This window comes from Buteo buteo, chromosome 27 (genome assembly GCF_964188355.1).
Source record: "Buteo buteo chromosome 27, bButBut1.hap1.1, whole genome shotgun sequence".
NCBI classification, from domain to species: Eukaryota; Metazoa; Chordata; class Aves; order Accipitriformes; family Accipitridae; genus Buteo; species Buteo buteo.
This window is the reverse complement of record NC_134197.1, coordinates 3,368,981-3,386,162: the sequence shown is the minus strand read 5'-3', so window position 1 is coordinate 3,386,162 and position 17,182 is coordinate 3,368,981. Positions and strand designations below refer to the sequence as shown.

At 42.1% G+C, this 17,182-nt stretch overlaps 1 protein-coding gene across 4 annotated transcripts in view; it reads right to left on the bottom strand.

Moving 5' to 3' along the window:
- TOM1L2 (target of myb1 like 2 membrane trafficking protein) overlaps positions 1-17,071 on the bottom strand; it is a 58,887-nt gene extending 41,816 nt beyond the window's left edge. For all 4 annotated transcript variants that reach the window (XM_075058878.1, XM_075058879.1, XM_075058882.1 and 1 more), the window contains exon 1: positions 16,982-17,071. In XM_075058878.1, the coding sequence (XP_074914979.1) occupies positions 16,982-17,033 (52 nt within the window). In that variant the 5' untranslated portion in view covers positions 17,034-17,071. The remainder of the gene's footprint in view (positions 1-16,981) is intronic.
- Positions 17,072-17,182: the final 111 nt, after the last annotated feature.

Genomic DNA, 17,182 nt, shown 5'->3' with positions numbered 1-17,182 from the left:
CTGACAAGATTAAACAGGTTTTGGAAACTATCACAGAATTGCAAAGGAATGGCATGCAAATCATGCAAATACCCTTTAAAAAAGTCACCAGTTCCTCAATCTCTTTCAACCTCATTAAAAGGCATCTAAATGGCACTAGTTCACACAAGGACTCTGGAACATGACCAAAGGATTCCAGTGTGACATAAGAAATGTTAAATCAGACAAGGAAAAAGGCAATGAGTAGGAGTCCCTCCTGCCCCTCCCCTCACTGAACTGAAGAGTTTATGGTATAGTTTAATTGCATAACAAAAGGGCTGGCAACTCCCAGCCTGGGTGCCAAGGGTGCCTTGCACAGCTTCTGACCCGAGAGCAACTCCGAGCGCTGTGTTATTGCCGAGTTTGTCACTGCAGCAGGGGCCAGGAGTTAGTGTCTCACACGGAGACATGATACCACCAGTGAGATTATCAGAAAGTCTCTCTCAGAAACAAGATGCTATCAGTTCCCACCATGTTTCCCAAATTAAAGAAAAAATGTTCTGGTAGAAAGACAGACAATTTGGCACCCCACGCCTGACATGCCGCAGACCTTGGACGCTGCATATGCACACGCAAGCATTAGCTTATCTCTAGTCCGCAAAAAGAAAAAATTCTGCTATTTTTTCATTCACACCTTCCCTCTGATATCTAACTCTTGCGGCCGCATTTCCACACTCTGCCAAATGGCAATATCAGTATTTCCCTGCTCACATTGAAATCATGTACATTTCAGGGCATTCAGAAGGCACTGTTCAGTAGTGCAAAGTTTTCAGTGTAAACAGTCTCAGTGCCCACACCCCCCAGCCAAGCCTCTTCTCGAGCAACCTGCTCCAACCCAAGAGATGTCACCACAAGGAAATCAAGTCAGAAATGCCTATGTAACCAACACATAATAAACAGGCTGTGCAGGGTAGGACGGGAATGCTCTTTTAAATGCAGGGAAAAAACAGAAGAACTTTTACCACCCATCTTCAACGCAGCTCAAAAGAAATGCTAACACTAGTTGTCCTCAAGAAGCCGCTCTCAGCCCTTTTCAGTCCATACTACTTTTGCTTCAAAGTTACAGTTCCATGTTGATGACACTTTTAAAATTTGACTTTGTTCACATACGGATGAGATAAAGCAGAACTCCTCACTCTTCCCTGCTTCCCCCTTCCAATGCTCACCTCTGACCATTATACTGAACCTGCTGATGGAGACTGCCTGAAGATTTTCATTAGGATTGCAATTGCACAAGTTGAAGTCTGTATGTTATTTAACTCACATGCCATATGCATGCTTACACAGCTGAGACTGAAAAACTGACTGCTGGAAGCACTGACAACATCTACTCTAGCTGAATGATCACAGCAGGCACAACCAGGGTAAAAATCTCCCCAAAAGGTCTATCTATAAGCACCAGTAAATGACTGTGGTGCTGCATAATGTTCTTGAAAGAAAAGGCAAAAGTGAAAAGTAAACGTTGCACTAGCTTTATATCACATTATATGAAAATGGCAGAACTGTTCTGTTTTCTGTCTGAATACCAGAATCTCGTGAATGAACAGATCTTTGTGTTCAGAGAAATCACAGTTTCCTCTCTTGGGACTTCTCCAGGTGTTGCTTCAGAGACTCCTGATTCATATGTTTGGGAAGAATTACGCACAAAAAACCACCTCTTTATGCAAGAAGCATGCACACCAACGCACTGTATTAGGGAGATCCAAAAGCAAGAAAGTTCCAATTCCAAATTTCTCCCCTCCCCTCCAACAGTGTTTGGTGTTCAAGTAGCATAAAACATGGGTGGTTTTTTTTGCTTGGAAGTTCAGAAGATTGTGGATCTTAGATCTTTGTCTTGCCTCTTAACAGTCCACCTGCCTACCAGCTGTGCTCCAAGACTGAAATTAGCAAATCAAACAGTCAGATGTGTTATATTTCACTCTGCATAATATTTGACAGAGAACAGAAGAAGCCACAGTATTAGCAGACTTTTACTACCATCCTACTGGTACCCCTCCCTTCAGCTCAGTGGAGAACTCTCAGAAGCAAGGGCTATCAGCTGAGGTCAAATGCAAAATGCTTTTATAGAATAGACAAAGGTCTTGCGGGGGGGAGGCGGGGGGAGGAGTTTTGCAAGGCAATGCAAAACACACAAGATAGCTCACAAGGAAAGATAAGCGACTGAATGAGATGATAGCATCTCTCCTCCAAGCTATAGGTTATAGAACTGTTTTGCTTTAAAGCATCGTTATGTTTTGTGACTGCAATTGTCTCTCTTGGATTCAACAAATCATCAATGACCTGCACAGCACCGTCAATAAGACCGGGGGAAAGACCATACAGAGGCCACAGAAACATATTTCAGCTGTCCAAGCAAAATGAAGATAAGACTAAAGATCCTCAGCATTCACATAGCTGCTGAGTTCAAGACATCTCACTTGGAAGACAGATACACTAGAATAACACACTTGGATACTCCTGGACTTAACAGTCTATTCTTGCCTTCTCTATATTTGCTTTTAGAAAGACAGTCACGGACACTTAGACATTATGGTAACCAACAGGAGGTTTTTTCCTTTTTATCAAAACGCTGCTATTAAAAAATAAATGTGACTCATTCAAAACTCAAGATCAAAACTCAATTCTGAAGTGACTTACTCATAAAAACCTGCCAGTTTCTTTGTTAGAAAGCACAGCTCCTATAGCATTTTTCAATTAGCCACCTCACTGCTCCAAGTCCTTTTTCTACATTCCTTATTTCACACTGCTCTGAAAATGCTGAGCTTCACACTTCCAAAGAAAAAGCCAGTCAGCTAGAACAAACGGGCTCAATCTGAACTGCAAGGCATTACAGAAAAACGTGATTTGGGTTGTACTGCTGCAGCACTGGTCATCCACTTTGACCAGTGTGATTTTTCAATTGATTTTAGCTATGCTTACATAGAAACTCTTTGCAATGAAGTCATCTATCCTCCACTCATTGTTTTGCCAAAGCTTCTGGGGCTGAATAAATGAATAATCATAGTTTGTAATGACTGTGGAGTCTACATTAAAATAAAATAACAAGAGAAGCTGTGGACATGCACATGTGCAATCATAATGAGTATTTAGCTCGAATGCTGTTTGAAGGCACAGAAGTAAACTGGGAACTGTCATTTTCTCCAATTAACTTTCAGGTTTTCTTCTTTTTGAAGCTGCCGCCCAAATGCCAAACTTCTTCAAATGTGCCTTCCAGATCACACTTGCCTGCAATCGTGAATATGAAATATGCAATTATTGTGCTTTTTTAAAGACCACATGGTATTCACAGTTATGCTGTGACACTCCTGTGATTTAGATATGCTACAGAAAAGACATTGCCCACAAACTCAGCCTCTCAGGAGTAGGAAACTACAGCTGATTAACTGAGCATAGCTGCACAGCAATTTCAGAAGCATAGCAAGGTGAGTGGATTAATACATATTAAACAAATATTAACAGCTGTACAACAGAGAAGATTTTTCTTTCATACTCAGATCAGAGCTTCATCTGAACAAAAATCAAAACCAGAAATCCTTATAAAAATATTGGAATAGGCAAGGGAGCGTATCAGCCTGACTCGCTTAGTTTACCACATCTCATAGGTATTGATGTATTTGCAGGTTGTAAAACCAGATGGACCTTCCAGTACTACGCTATTGTATTGTACAGAAATGGCCTGATGGGGTAACCTAGTCCAGGCAGTTTCTGTACTCAGATGTCGTTCACCTCAGGCACAAATGATGGTTTAGTCATAGTCCTTAAAAGCATTTGGAATCTGGATCCCAAGCAGAATAGTGTGTTTCTATACAATAAAGACTTTTGTTACGAATCTTCTCACTGAAGTTCCCCTACCAGCAGAAATTGTTGCTGCTGACAGCATGCTCCACTGAATGACATGTGTATGCAAGTTGCTCTCTTTCAAAACAGATGGCAGAAAGAGACTACTGCTCTTTAAAACAAAGTGAAATCCCTCTGACTTATTCATTCTATATAGCTTTAAAAAAAAAACAATCAAAACTTCCTCCTATGTACTGTATGCTCATTAAAGCTAACGTGTTGACCTATGTACTGTAAATAGCTGTCCTTCAGAGCTAGGACATACAGCAGCAGCTCCCAGCTCATCAAGCCATTTGCATGACTCGGAGGCACTTTTCCCTAAAACTGAGCCTGCACCACACATTACTTCACCTCTTTCAGCAGTGACCTTGGCCAGATTCCCATCCCACTGCAAACCCACAATATTCAAAGTATGGTGCTACTTTACGATTGACAAACAAGGACCTGCTCACGTCAGAAATCAATACGCTAAAGCCTTCAATCAGAAGTGTCAAAGCAGTTTTAAAATATATGTCCTGTATTAATGGATTTTAATGGATTTGAACGGAGATGTTTACTGTGTGATTTACTGTAGGGGAGCGACAAATCAATGCTCCTTTATGACATGTCACATCTCATGACAGACTGTCCCCCCATACTGTTGTATCAGCGGAGATGATGACTTGCCACTTCGCAAACATCTGTGATCTATTAGGCAACACTTCCAGTAGTCTAATATTATCACACTCTGAGTGTCCATCTTTCTTCTCTAGATGAGAGGCACAAAAGCATAAATTAAAACCTTCGGGTGACAAAATGTTCTCCCTTGGATTTGCCTTTTCTGAATTAGACTGCAACTGCTGTGACTGGTCCATATGACTCTGTATGGGACAATTTATCAGCACAGCATTGTTTCAACAGGTCACTGCGTTGGGATGGCTACTTAAATCTCCCCCTCCTTTGACCAGAGTAAGGCAGCAGATGCTGTATACCAAATCACACCAACATTTAGCCACTTCCAAAGGCAGAACTTGGATTGTAGCCTACTACTTGCCACAGGGTTTTTATATTGGTTTAATTTCTCCAAGGAATTTGGATGATTGGGAGGGGGGCTACCTGTTCCCTAATTGGGGGTACCAGTTCCTTAACTAAGAATCTCAGGTATTAAAACACTGACATACTGGATGAATAACACCTGCTCACCAACACTAGAAATACAAAATTTCTTAATAGCTGAGTCTTTGGCTCTCCCCCATCCAAAAAAAAAACGCCAGACAAAGAAACCAGCCAAAGAAGCTGAAAAAATAGTCTTCTTCCAAACACCCCTTAGTAGTTGAGAAGCTTTTCTCACCAGAAAGACAACTCGCTACAGACAATGCCAATATTCCAAAAAAGCTCTTAAACTATCTAATACATGCACATAAATTTGTCCTAATGCCAAAAAACAACTGCTAAAAAAATGCAGACTCTGTTCGTTTCATCAACCTTAACTTACTAATGTGAGAGAAGGGGCAGCTGAAAGTAGTGATTTATTTCTCAACTTCTTTGTTAACAAGTATGCCAAAAGTCTCTACTGCATTTGTAAGAGTCGCACAGAACACCAGTATGACAGTTTTTTACATAAACATTCCCCCCCAAATGCAGAAAAACAATACCACACATACAAAGCAGAAGAATGTATTTGACCAGTAATATACTACGAGGAGGTAACAGAGAGAAAGAGGAATATTCTACCCAGCCGGATGCAGTTTTACCACCCAGAACTGTAGGCAGAGCGGTATTACAATTTGATATCCCAGCTGCACAAAATGTTGCAAGCACCATCAAGAGCAAGAAGGTGTCCTCATCTGTGACTAGCTGCCCTGTACAAGACTTCAACGGCATCCAGTAATTACAGGTGAGACCGAAAAAATGTCTTTATGAAAAGTTATGGATGATCAGTGTGTCAGTGAGCTATATTTGAAATCTATCAGCTCTTGATGGCTAATTTTGTACTACATGAGTAAAGCAAGTTCTAATAACTCACTTGGGACTTCACTCCAGTACTTACAAGCTACGTGCTTTTCATATTCATAAAACAAAACTAATTGCCTTTCATGGATGAAATGTTCTAAGAATTTTTAATCCACGTCAGCTGCAAACTCTAAAAATCCATCCCCATATATTTAAAACTCCCCCTCCCACCCACTCGCTTGTAACATGTTGTTTGCTGCAAACAAACTGAAGGCAAAGATAATCCATCAGGCTCCTACATTAGTATTATTTATATTATTTTTTTACAGGTTACTCCTAAAGTCAATTGCCCACATTCTCACATGCTTAAAATAAACTGAAAACACTAATTATATTTAGTGAGGGGAAAAAAGGGAAAATCTTTCATTCCTACAAAGAAAGCAGTTACAAGAACAAGTTTACTCCTTAACTGCAGCATGCTATACGCCAATTTTTAAGTAAACGTTCATACGCAATAATTAAAATGTGTTACAAATTAAAAGAAACAAATCTTGCAGTAGACTATTTCATGTCCATGTTTCCACACCCAGCTCTCCTATCTATCTACAGCTACGAAGATGAGAGCTGTGTCCTCTGGACCACGATTATCCCACACATAGAAGCAAACTAGACAGTGAGGAGCCTGCAGCTTTTGAGGGCTGACAGCTCACGTTTTCTAGTGTGAAATGCTTCGGTTTGCTTTTCAATTTTGCAGCCTTCCCTCACACTGCTCTACAGGATGACAGCAGGCCTGTGCAAGAGGCAGCTACCTCCGATCCCATTCAAACTCTCCAATACCTCCACGGCTTGAAGATCAGTGTCTGGAATACACTAAGTGTTTTCACCATGGGAAGCGGGGAGAGCTGGCTCCTGTTCCACCAGGTAACAGGAATCACTTTTGCCAACGTTGCTGTCATTGAAGGGCTCTGTTGCCAGCTGCCCGTTCCAACAAGCCAAGCTTGCTATGCCTGTAAAAGCTTAGCAGCTAAACACTTCCAATCTTCTCAGTGCAAATCAGGCAACAATAATAACAAGATACACGTGTGCAATTCCGTCTTGTATGGGCTGAGAAATGCGGATTTCTTGGTCCCTAATAACCCTGCTAAAAATTCTGCTCCATTTGTACAGCCCTCTTTCTCCTGTGCCACTGCCATAGATAAGCCTGAAAACGACTGATAAATAGAAAATGTAAATACCAGAAGTTTAGATCAAGTATGCAAATACCCATTTCTAAGACTGTCATTTCAATTTTCCCATAAGTCCCCATTCACCAACTTGTGTTATCCAGTCATATGACTTTGTAAATTCTTCAGGTCAGGAACTGTCCCTATACATTTCACGTTCCACTGCAATCGTCTATATTACATGATACTGTTAGTGTGGTAAAATTAAAACCAATGTAAATTTATCAGGGGACTGCAGCACACTTTTGGAAAATAACTATACTGGTCCTTGGACCGTTACAATTCTAACTAGGACACTAGATTTTGAGCATGGCATAAAACCAGTTTGGCTTATTTACCATGTGCAGCAGGGAAGCAAATCCTTGCAGATGAAAAGGGATGATCTAGTGCATTCTGAAAACTGCACAGTATGGATGGGAAGGTAACTTTCCCAACGTGAATGTACAGGATCTTCTGGAATCTACAGAGAACCAGCTCTCCGGTCTTTGCTGCTTACAGCTTGTTTATCAACAACACAGGAGAAGTCACAGGATACTGAATAACAAATATGAAACCTACTGAAGCCTTTTTGGCAGTGTGACACTAATATATGCTAGTGTCACTGCTCCTGCTTGGGAAAGCAATGAATATCACCAAAGATGCCAACCTGGACCCATTCACTGGTGGCCAGCTGAATGACTGAGCTTCACCAGCTCCTGCTGAGGTTAGCCTCTCCTGAGCATTCCCTTATGTTTCCGGGTGAATCAAGACTTTCTCAACTTCTTTTGGGTTTTATGTTCATGTACACTGTGCACATCCTTCCTCTGAGCCCAGCAGCGGCTTCCTAAGCAACTAACAACAGTATAATGATGTCTTTTATGAAAGAGTGCCCTTTAGAGGTGTAAAGCTTGCCTGAGCGAGACTGTACCGTTTCAGGTCTCTCCTGGAGATCATCAATGGCCTGGAGATGATTCTGCAAGCCAGCATGCAAACTAAGGTTTGCTTTAAGGGGTGCTACATGTGAAATACCTCATTAACAGCAGCAAGACTCAAGGCCAATACCCTTTAAGGAACCTGGTTGGAAGAGGGATTTTTCATTACTCACTTGCTATGCCAAGTCATTGGCATAGATGGGGATTTTAAAGGCAGTTTTAATTATAGTAGGTAAAACCCACACATGATCAAGCTGCAGTGTCAGAAAACCACCAGAACTGAACACTGACCCATTTGGGTTGTTTGCTGAACTTTAATCACTTTCCAAGTCTGACAGCTGCTCAAACTTAATTGCTCATTACGCTTGTAAATAAAAACTGATCTCATTCTCTGATTAGCCAGCCATCTTATAGTTGCCATAACAACTTCTTGTCTAATAAGTAATTTCAGATTTACCATTATTTGTACTAGCAGAAAATTTCACAAAGGTCTGAGATCTCTCTTTTCACTAAAATACCCTTCTAATTAGAAGACTTGAAAAATCAGTAGAGAAAGGGCAGCTCAAAGATAATGAAAAAACAAGCTATTTACTACAACAGCTTAAACATGAGATAAGGGTACCCCAAAATGAAATATATACTTAACCCCTACCTTTCACCATCAATCATCTTATTATCATACCTATACACCACAACAACTGCTCAGAAAAATAATAGACAGTGTTCAGGTAATAACTGGTCACAATGTGGAGACTGATTTCAAGATTCACTCCAGAAGAAATATTCCAACAAAGTTTGCATATTTTCTCTCCTAATCTTAAATTAGGAACCAATTAACTGGTTAAATTCCTTAACACTGTTAACTGATTGGAGTGCTTTTTGGTGAACACTGAGGAGTTCAGATTCTTGACAGCGTCATATAAAAGAGGGAAAAGCACTTTTGAGTGAAAGTATTGAGCCCAACAGATGTCCATTGCATCAACTGCAAAGAAAGATGTTTTGGAAGGAAGAGCTACAATACAGTATCTCATCTCTGGATCACCTCAGTCAAAAACTTACTTCAGGCTTGACTTTTTGGACAAGATTACTAATTAAAGCCTTACAAATGTCTGAAAAAAAATATCTGTATTTCAGAAAGTATTTGGTCATCACAGTTTAAGTAAAATGCCTCTATTAAAACATACAGACGTATTTGTTAGTCTGAGAAGACAAAGTGATCAGAAGCTATCAAATACTGCTAGCCTATAGGCCTAGTACAGGACATAAGGACCTGCCAAAATTTGCAGGCAAAGCTGCTGAAGCTTGCAACTTTTTTAATCTGCTCAAGGTAGCTTTTTGTGTGTATAGGCAAGGAAGGACGCCCTTTTCCTTCCAAAAGGAAAATAAATGCAGAAAGCTATAATTGAGACAAAACTAAAGTTAAAAAAAAAAAAAAGGCAGGAAATACCAGATTTTAAAAAGGGACTTTCTGCATTTACTTGCTATGCCAGAAATGTGATTTTTTTGTTATTTGGGTCAAATACAAAGCTGGTCACACTTCTTGCAGTAGATGTATCCCATGAAAATACAGAGGATGCAACATGTCCAAGTTAACAATATCCTCAACATTCCTGACCACATTTGGGATGTAACAAAGTCTTTCTTGCCTTAAGAATAAGAAACGGATGCTCTGCAAAGTTCTTTGGGTTCAAACACAGTTTATAACACCAATCTGTGCCTTCACTTTGTGCATGTTTTCTTTGATCTGAATTTGAACAAAGAATTTCTTCCCAAAGTAATCTAACCCAGAAGGCTTCTGAGGACCAGCTGGGGAACAGACCGGCTTACTCTCAAAGAATAAGCAGGCTTACCAACTAACCAAATTCTTCAACAGGTGTCTCTTGAATATCTACTTATTTTTTGAGTCTCCTGATGCTCTCTGGACTACGTTGCAAACACTGAGCTGCCAAAGGTTTCTGTCAACTGAGAGATACAGAAGCATGGGTAAATAGTCTATACATAGGCATGACAGGAATCGCCCAAACACAGACATGGTATATACATACATGGACTTATTTGCTTCCCTAATCCTTGATTTTGAAATGAGTTACTATATTATGGGGCCTACCTTATAATTCTGGCAGGTACAGAACAATCATATTTAAATTTAAAGACAGTGCTGTCAATAACAGACTGGCTGTATTTATTTGTGTCTCCCCTTCTTCAGCAACGGGAAGAGTGCCTACAGGTTGGAAGATCTGGCTCCATGAGTTAGGTAAAGAAATGTTTACCTGTAGCAAAGGGCCTGCTCCTAAGGGAAGAGAGACCAAGCTGTAGCAAAGCCTTTAGACCAGCATCTTTTATGCTCAAGAATCATCAATTTTAAAAGAGCCCTTTCCCATTGACGATAACTGAAACAAATGAGCAAAACAATCATGGAGAACCATCAGCAGCATGACTAAGCAAATACACAAGATAAGGCCTATCTATCGTAGATAGGGTTTTTTTACTCAGCAACAAGTTTCTTTTACATAGAAAACTAGTAATTCCCAGATGGATGCAAATGAGAAAATGGAAAACTAGTTCTGAATGATCTGTGCAGACTCATATGGGGGGAAAAAGGTGTTAATGCATGCTGGCCTTTTGGGTCACTTCCTTACTTCTCAGGGCTCCTACAACACTTGTTTCTTCCCTGTGTTCTCCAGACATTTATGCTTTTTATCACCTATACATTGCACAGACTTTGAAACTAAAACACAAAGTGTGATATGATTTACCCAGAGTCAAGTATGATATACCAGATGAGAAAAGAGATTGTCAGGCTAACCCTGAAGAGCACCAGCCCTGCAGGTACTGTGCAGGGTCATTTCCCATGAAGGATCATCTCATCAAAATTTCTGCAAAAACTGCTGCTGTTCCTCCACTGACCATTATGACTGAGGATACTACCAAATGCCTTGATCACCTTCAAAGAATACTTAATTAAAAACTCAACATAGTTCACAAAAATCAAAGGAAAGTCTGGCTAATTTAAAAATGTTCTTAATTCAACTAAGGAAAACATACAATACTTCTTTTTTTGGTGAAAATTGTTTTGGATGAAATACAAAATCAGTTGGAAGGGTCTGTGGGCATTTTCTAACTGCATGGTTTTAGTCAAGCGTATTTTAAATATGCAGTTTAAAAAATCTGCCAGGTACACAAACAGAGCAGTATCAAACTGGGAACGAGCTGTCCTCACACTGCAACCTCTCACATATAGATTTATATTAGGAGCATATGGAATATACATTTAAGCGTACTGTGCTGGAAGAGATAAAACTGCATTACTCAAAAATACATGCTATAATACCTTCATGAACTACAATCTGCTTTTGTGCCTATAAAATAAATCCAGTCTTAGAAACCTAGTATTAAATGGTATTATACTAATTATCCAGCTTCACACATGTATGTAGTTTCTCCAAGTTGCCAGATTCATGACTCAGTATTTATTTGCTCCTTTAAAAGCAAAGATATCCATTTTCATATTTCATGGAGATTCTCCTTACAACATAATCCATTGTCATGAAGTGAAAGCAGATCCAAATAATCTTATAAAACTAAAAGCACTTTATCAGACTCTCTTTTGCATGACTAGCACAATTCTATATGAAGGGCGGGGGGGGGCGGGGCTGCATTTTTAGCAACTACAGGAGTACCTATAAAAGTACTTAAACTCCAAGGAGACTACTTCTTGTGCACTCTTCACTGCAGGCAAAGACAAAAGTCATCTTTTTGATACAGCGTATGCTGTGGGCATTTGATAGCAAGAAAAGTTACTGACACCTTGTACTGAGAAAAGCTTACCTTCGAACAGGGCACAATACTTCAGTGGCTATGGCTAAATGCAAAGGACATTTTATTTTATTATAATGCAATGACTGAAAAGAGAGATGATCGAGACCCCAACAGCCTGCTGCAAACACATAATTTTATTGGTACTAGATCCTAAGGTTATGGTGTGCACTTTAAACACTGACTTCTGGCATTGGGAAAAGGTCTGTCCTTAAAAAAAATGTTTTCCTTACAGCACAGCACAGCACAGCAGTAAGTTTAGTCTGAAGGGAACTTAAGCAAATTGTGTGTGTGGACAAGAAAGCCTGGGTTAATTTATCCTGCAGGATTACCATGGGCTGCTCACTGTAATATATCTCTATTCTTACATGTAGCCATCAACTCATTTATTTAGAACCCTTTTTTTCCTAAGACTCATAAACCCCTTAAGATATAAGAAACCTGCAGAAAGGTCTTGAGTGCTTCTTATGAAAAGGAAAATAAAAGGTGTTCATACACCCCTCCAAGCTGAGGCATTTTCTCATTAAAAAAAAAAAAAAAGAGGGGGGAACAAAACAGCAGCTCTGAAAACAGAGTCTGTCCACCATATTTATTATCAGTTTCACAGCCTTGAATGGAAACTGCAAGTGCTTTGATAAAAATCAATTGAAAAGCTGTCTGCCTCACTGTTGCTTCAATAAAGTGCCTCTGTATCTTTTGCTGAAACCCTGTTTTCGTAGCCTGCTTAAACAATACTCTGTATTAAATCACTGCACTGTGCCTCTTCTGAAAACAAACTCCAGGGCAAGTGCCCAGACCGGCACCTCTCATTCAAACCTCCCTTCATCAACAGGGACCAAGGATGTAAACCAGCATCATCTGATCAACACCCCCACCCCCAGTTATTCAGGACACCTTAATTTCTATTATATTGTTAAAAATTAACTTTCAGGTCTCTGTGCATTTAACTCAGGTGCTGGACCTCTCTCCCTGGAGGTCTTTGGCTCCAAGTCAAGCAGACTTCAGGCTGCAGCAAGAACGGCTGACTTCAGCAGCACACAGAGCCCTGACCAGAGCCCTTACCAAAATGGACCTCAACACTCCTGTCCATCACCCCATGAGGAGTCCATTTCACACTTCACTGCCCCAACTCAGCCCTTCGCACCTGAGGGAGCAGGGGGGGCCAGCAGCAAGACTTGGTTTGGATTTAAACAAATACTCTCCTGAAGCAACTGCAAAGTCTCCAGACTGAAAAAAAAAAATACTACAAAATCTAACTGGTTTTACTGTGTCCTCATGTGCAAGCCATATGGCCTATATCAAATAAGCAGAATGAGCAGAAAAAGTCACCAGTACTCCACATTCCTGTAATTCAATCAGCTTTAATCATCTAAGATGTTTTCCCTAACCTACGGTAAGGGTATTTGTTCTAATAACCTTGAATACAGTGGTGACACTTTAAAGATGGCTCCCTTGAACAAAGAAAGATAAAAACACAATTTATGGCAGGATGTTGAATCTCAAGGCAAATTCCCACTACTGTAAATTGCAGCTTTTTCCCCAGGTCAGTCCCTCTCCCAGTAGCAAGCAGTCTGTCTTAGCTGTTTCACTACACATCTTCCTGTACTTCTCCTCACTGGTCAGGAATATTCTTCAAAATAGTCCTCCTCTAAGGATCTAGTCTATTGTATTTACAGTATTAATTGGAAAAAATAAACAGTTCAGTCCTAAGAACTGGGCCAACACCCAGTGCCACAAAGGATCTTGTCAGCCCTGACACACTCGGCAGCCTACAAAACCCGCGGCACCCAATTCCTCCCTCTAGACTCTTGCCAGCTTTCACAAAGACCTTCTCCAGGGCTGGTGGCATGGCCACCCCTCAGCTGGCCAGAGCCATGCACCACAAGCTGTCAGTGAAAGCTCCAGTGCCCCCCTGGGCTCTTCATCCAGGATCACCGATGGCTGCTGGATTCACTGGGCGCCAAGCACGCAGCACTGGTTAAAATCACCAGCAGCACATCAGGCTCCACACACAACCCCTGCTTAGGGATCTTCCCGAGGACGCTTGCTAGGAGGCACTGACCACCAACAAAAGTGACATTGTGAAGGGGTGAAGGGACCATGAAGACTTCTTCTAAGTCCTGTGAAATGCTGAAAGGCACCGTTTGCTCACAAACCCTTTGAGAACTAATGGATGCTGCTACATAATCCTGGGTAGGATTTTTATCTTATATGTAAAACGGTGCAATTATCTCCGTTCACTGCAACCTCCAGGTAAAAAGCAACATGGAATGAGCAAAATGTTTTTTAAGTTCAGGAATCTCCTAGGCACACCACAGCAGCCGACTCCCTTGCACACAGCAGCCGTGTCAAAAACCACCTCCTCTGCTCAGGTGAGGACCTTGCTAGAGACATAAGGACAGTTCAGTGTCCACGGGTCAATTGAAGTATTAAAGAAAAATTAAGTTAGGTTTGTAATTAGTAGCCATGGTGATGTCTTATACAGTTTCTGTTAGGTGACCACTGGAAACTACATAGAGGCTACTATATAAGCCAGTCCAAAAACCAGGTAGCTTTCAGTGATGAGGAACCTGGCTGCCATTTAAACCAGCACTTTAGATGCAGGAGACTCTATCCATCTCCATTACAAATCCTCTGAGCTCATCCTAGCATTACTTTCCCACATTAAGCAAAAGAGTTAACATAAAAAGCCTGTCTAGCTTCAGACATTATCCAGATAAAAAGAAGGAGAAAAGAGAAAATCCCTTGTATTACCTCTCTCAGCTCTCCCCAACCTTCTCTGACATCTTTGTTCTTTGAGACCTGGCATTTATCTGAAGACATTGTCTAGCCCTAATTAAATCTTCATGTGAACCACTGCTACTTCCTGGCAGAGAACGTGCATTCTTGGTGTGCTGATGGACCTACATAATTTTCTGCACTCCTCCCTTATGGTGAGTGTTAGGCCTTGCTTGAAAACATCACAACTGTGTTCAACACAATATGTTTAAACAGAAATACAAAATTATTCAGTTTCTTTTAAAGAATGAAGAGAAACATAAGTGAAAATTATATTTGACAAGCTCATTGAAAAAAAACTGTGGAAACACTGGGCAAATAGCACCGTCTGAGAACAAGGCATGCTTTTGTTTTACTGTTGTCTCAGAAAGGGATAACTGGCAGTGATATGAGAAGCAGAAAAAATTTTCTTCCAAAATAAAATCTGCAGCTATCTCTTCCCCCCGGGGATGAAAAAACATTCTTAAAGTGCAGATGAATTTTCCATTAAGGGAAGCTGCATTATAAGCCCCTCACGCACACCTAACCTTATCTGATGAAAGCAACTCCTTCAGAGCTTTGTGTTCGAAGCCTCTAAGTTGGCAGCGACTGCTCATTCAAAGAGCAGGGGGATGTAAGAGCTATGAAAATCTTTGCACTCCGGAGTTAGAAAAGCAGAAGGCTAGAAAAGCAGATTTTACTGCTAACCTCCCCCAACAATTCTTAAGTCTTAAGGAAGCCCCTTTAAACCACTTACTGATGCTAAAAGAATCTGACAATAAATGAGAAATTATTGCCTTCCCTTAACAACGCTCATTGTAGAAGGCTTGTCCAAGCAGCAAAGCAGCCAGCTGTCCTGCCAGATGTGGTCAGATGGCCAAACACAACAAAGCAAATTCATGTTAAAATCATGTTTAACTTTCACTGTTCTCATTATTATCCTCAAACTCTCAGCACTTCTCTCCCTAACCAGAAGAAATAAACACCCCAGATGGTGGAAGAAAAACAGCAAGCTATACATATGCTCCATATAGTCTGACAAAGCAAGAGTCCAGCCATCTTCAAAGCACATGCGAGACTTACCCATTTAAGGGGTAAAAGCTCTACAAGGGGGTGTCTCTGCATGTGTGTGTGAGGCAACTACTATAAAAGGACTTCTGGGTTTTGAGGCCACGACCAGGTACTCTGCAAAATTTTTCCACTGTAATTTCCAAAGACACAAGTCTTCCATCTTCCCATAAATCAATGTAGAATAGCTATAGACTAGACTATACATAGCTATACATTATACTATATATAACCCTAAATAAGGCATTAGAATTACTTCTGCTTATGAAACAAATCAAGGAAACTAAGAGCATGGTTTCACTGGAGAAGGATGCTAGCACATGTGCATTCATTCAGCCGAACATCGCCTTGGTTTCTGGGACTGCATGCCATGGTCCCTGCACTGCAGGAACCTGAGCCAGTGTGTTGTTCTTTCCCACTGCACTGTGAGAGATCTTATATTTCTTCAGGGCCTAAGAGAAGAAAGCAGGAGGCAATTACAGCCCACCCAACTGTGGCAAGTTATCAAACTCTGCAGAAGTGGTGTCCAGGCTTTCTCCTGTGGCCTCAGCCATGGCAACCCAGACCAAAACCAGACTTGCCACAGCTGAGGGTGAACACATCTGTGGGAGGGAGTGAGTAGACGCAGCAACCCAGGAAGGCCTATGGCTAGCCGCACAGTGAAAGTGCACTCAAAAGAACCTGCCTAATGTCACCAAAGCATTAGCAAAACCACAATTCAAGCTCTGGGCTGAAAAACCGAGCCTGTACTTCTATCTCTATAACCACATCGCCCTCTCTGCATATGCACAGGTCCAGGGAGGTTTCAACACTTCGGGAAAAAGGTGGCTGAATGACAGGGTTGCTCTGTAACAAGGTACTCATATGCAGGAAAAGGAACTGGGGGATGCAACAACTTCCCTTCATCCATCAACCATCCTGAAGTGGAGTTGCTCCCTCCTCATGACGAACAGCCTGCCCAAAGCCACCGCTACCCCCACAGCCCTCTGCTGCCCACAGAGGCCTCCATGACCCACACTAACCCCCAGAGAGCCCCACTAAGGCCTACAGCACCCATGAACCCCGAAAACCCACCACCACCTCCAGAGCCCCCACCAACCCTTCAACCCCAGAGGCCCCCCCCACCTCCACAGCCCCCCACTAATGCCTCACTGCCTCCAGAGCCCCCCATTAAGCCCCAGAGATCCCCACAACCCCCAAAGATCTTCACTAAGCCCCACATGCCCCCCCCTCCCCTGGCTCCAGAGCCCCCCGCGGGCCCTCACAGACCCCCCACAGCCACCACAGCACCTCACCGACCCCCAGAGCCCCCCGCTGCCTCCAGAGCCCCCCGCTACCTGGAGCCCCCCGCCCCCTCCAGAGGCCCCACCGGCTTTCCAGGCCCTCCCGGAGCCCCCTGCACCCCCCGGGCCGCCTTACCGAGGCTCTGCCCCACCGGGGTGCTGAACGGGTTCCCCAGCAGAAACTCCATCTTGGGATGACAACAAACAGCGGCCCGGCGGCACCCCCTCCCCCACCCCGCCCTGACTGGCATCCGCGCACACCAACCGCAGCTTGTTCTGCCACGCGTGGCCCGCCTCCCTGCATTCGATTGGGCGGCGGCTGGACGCCCCGTGGAGT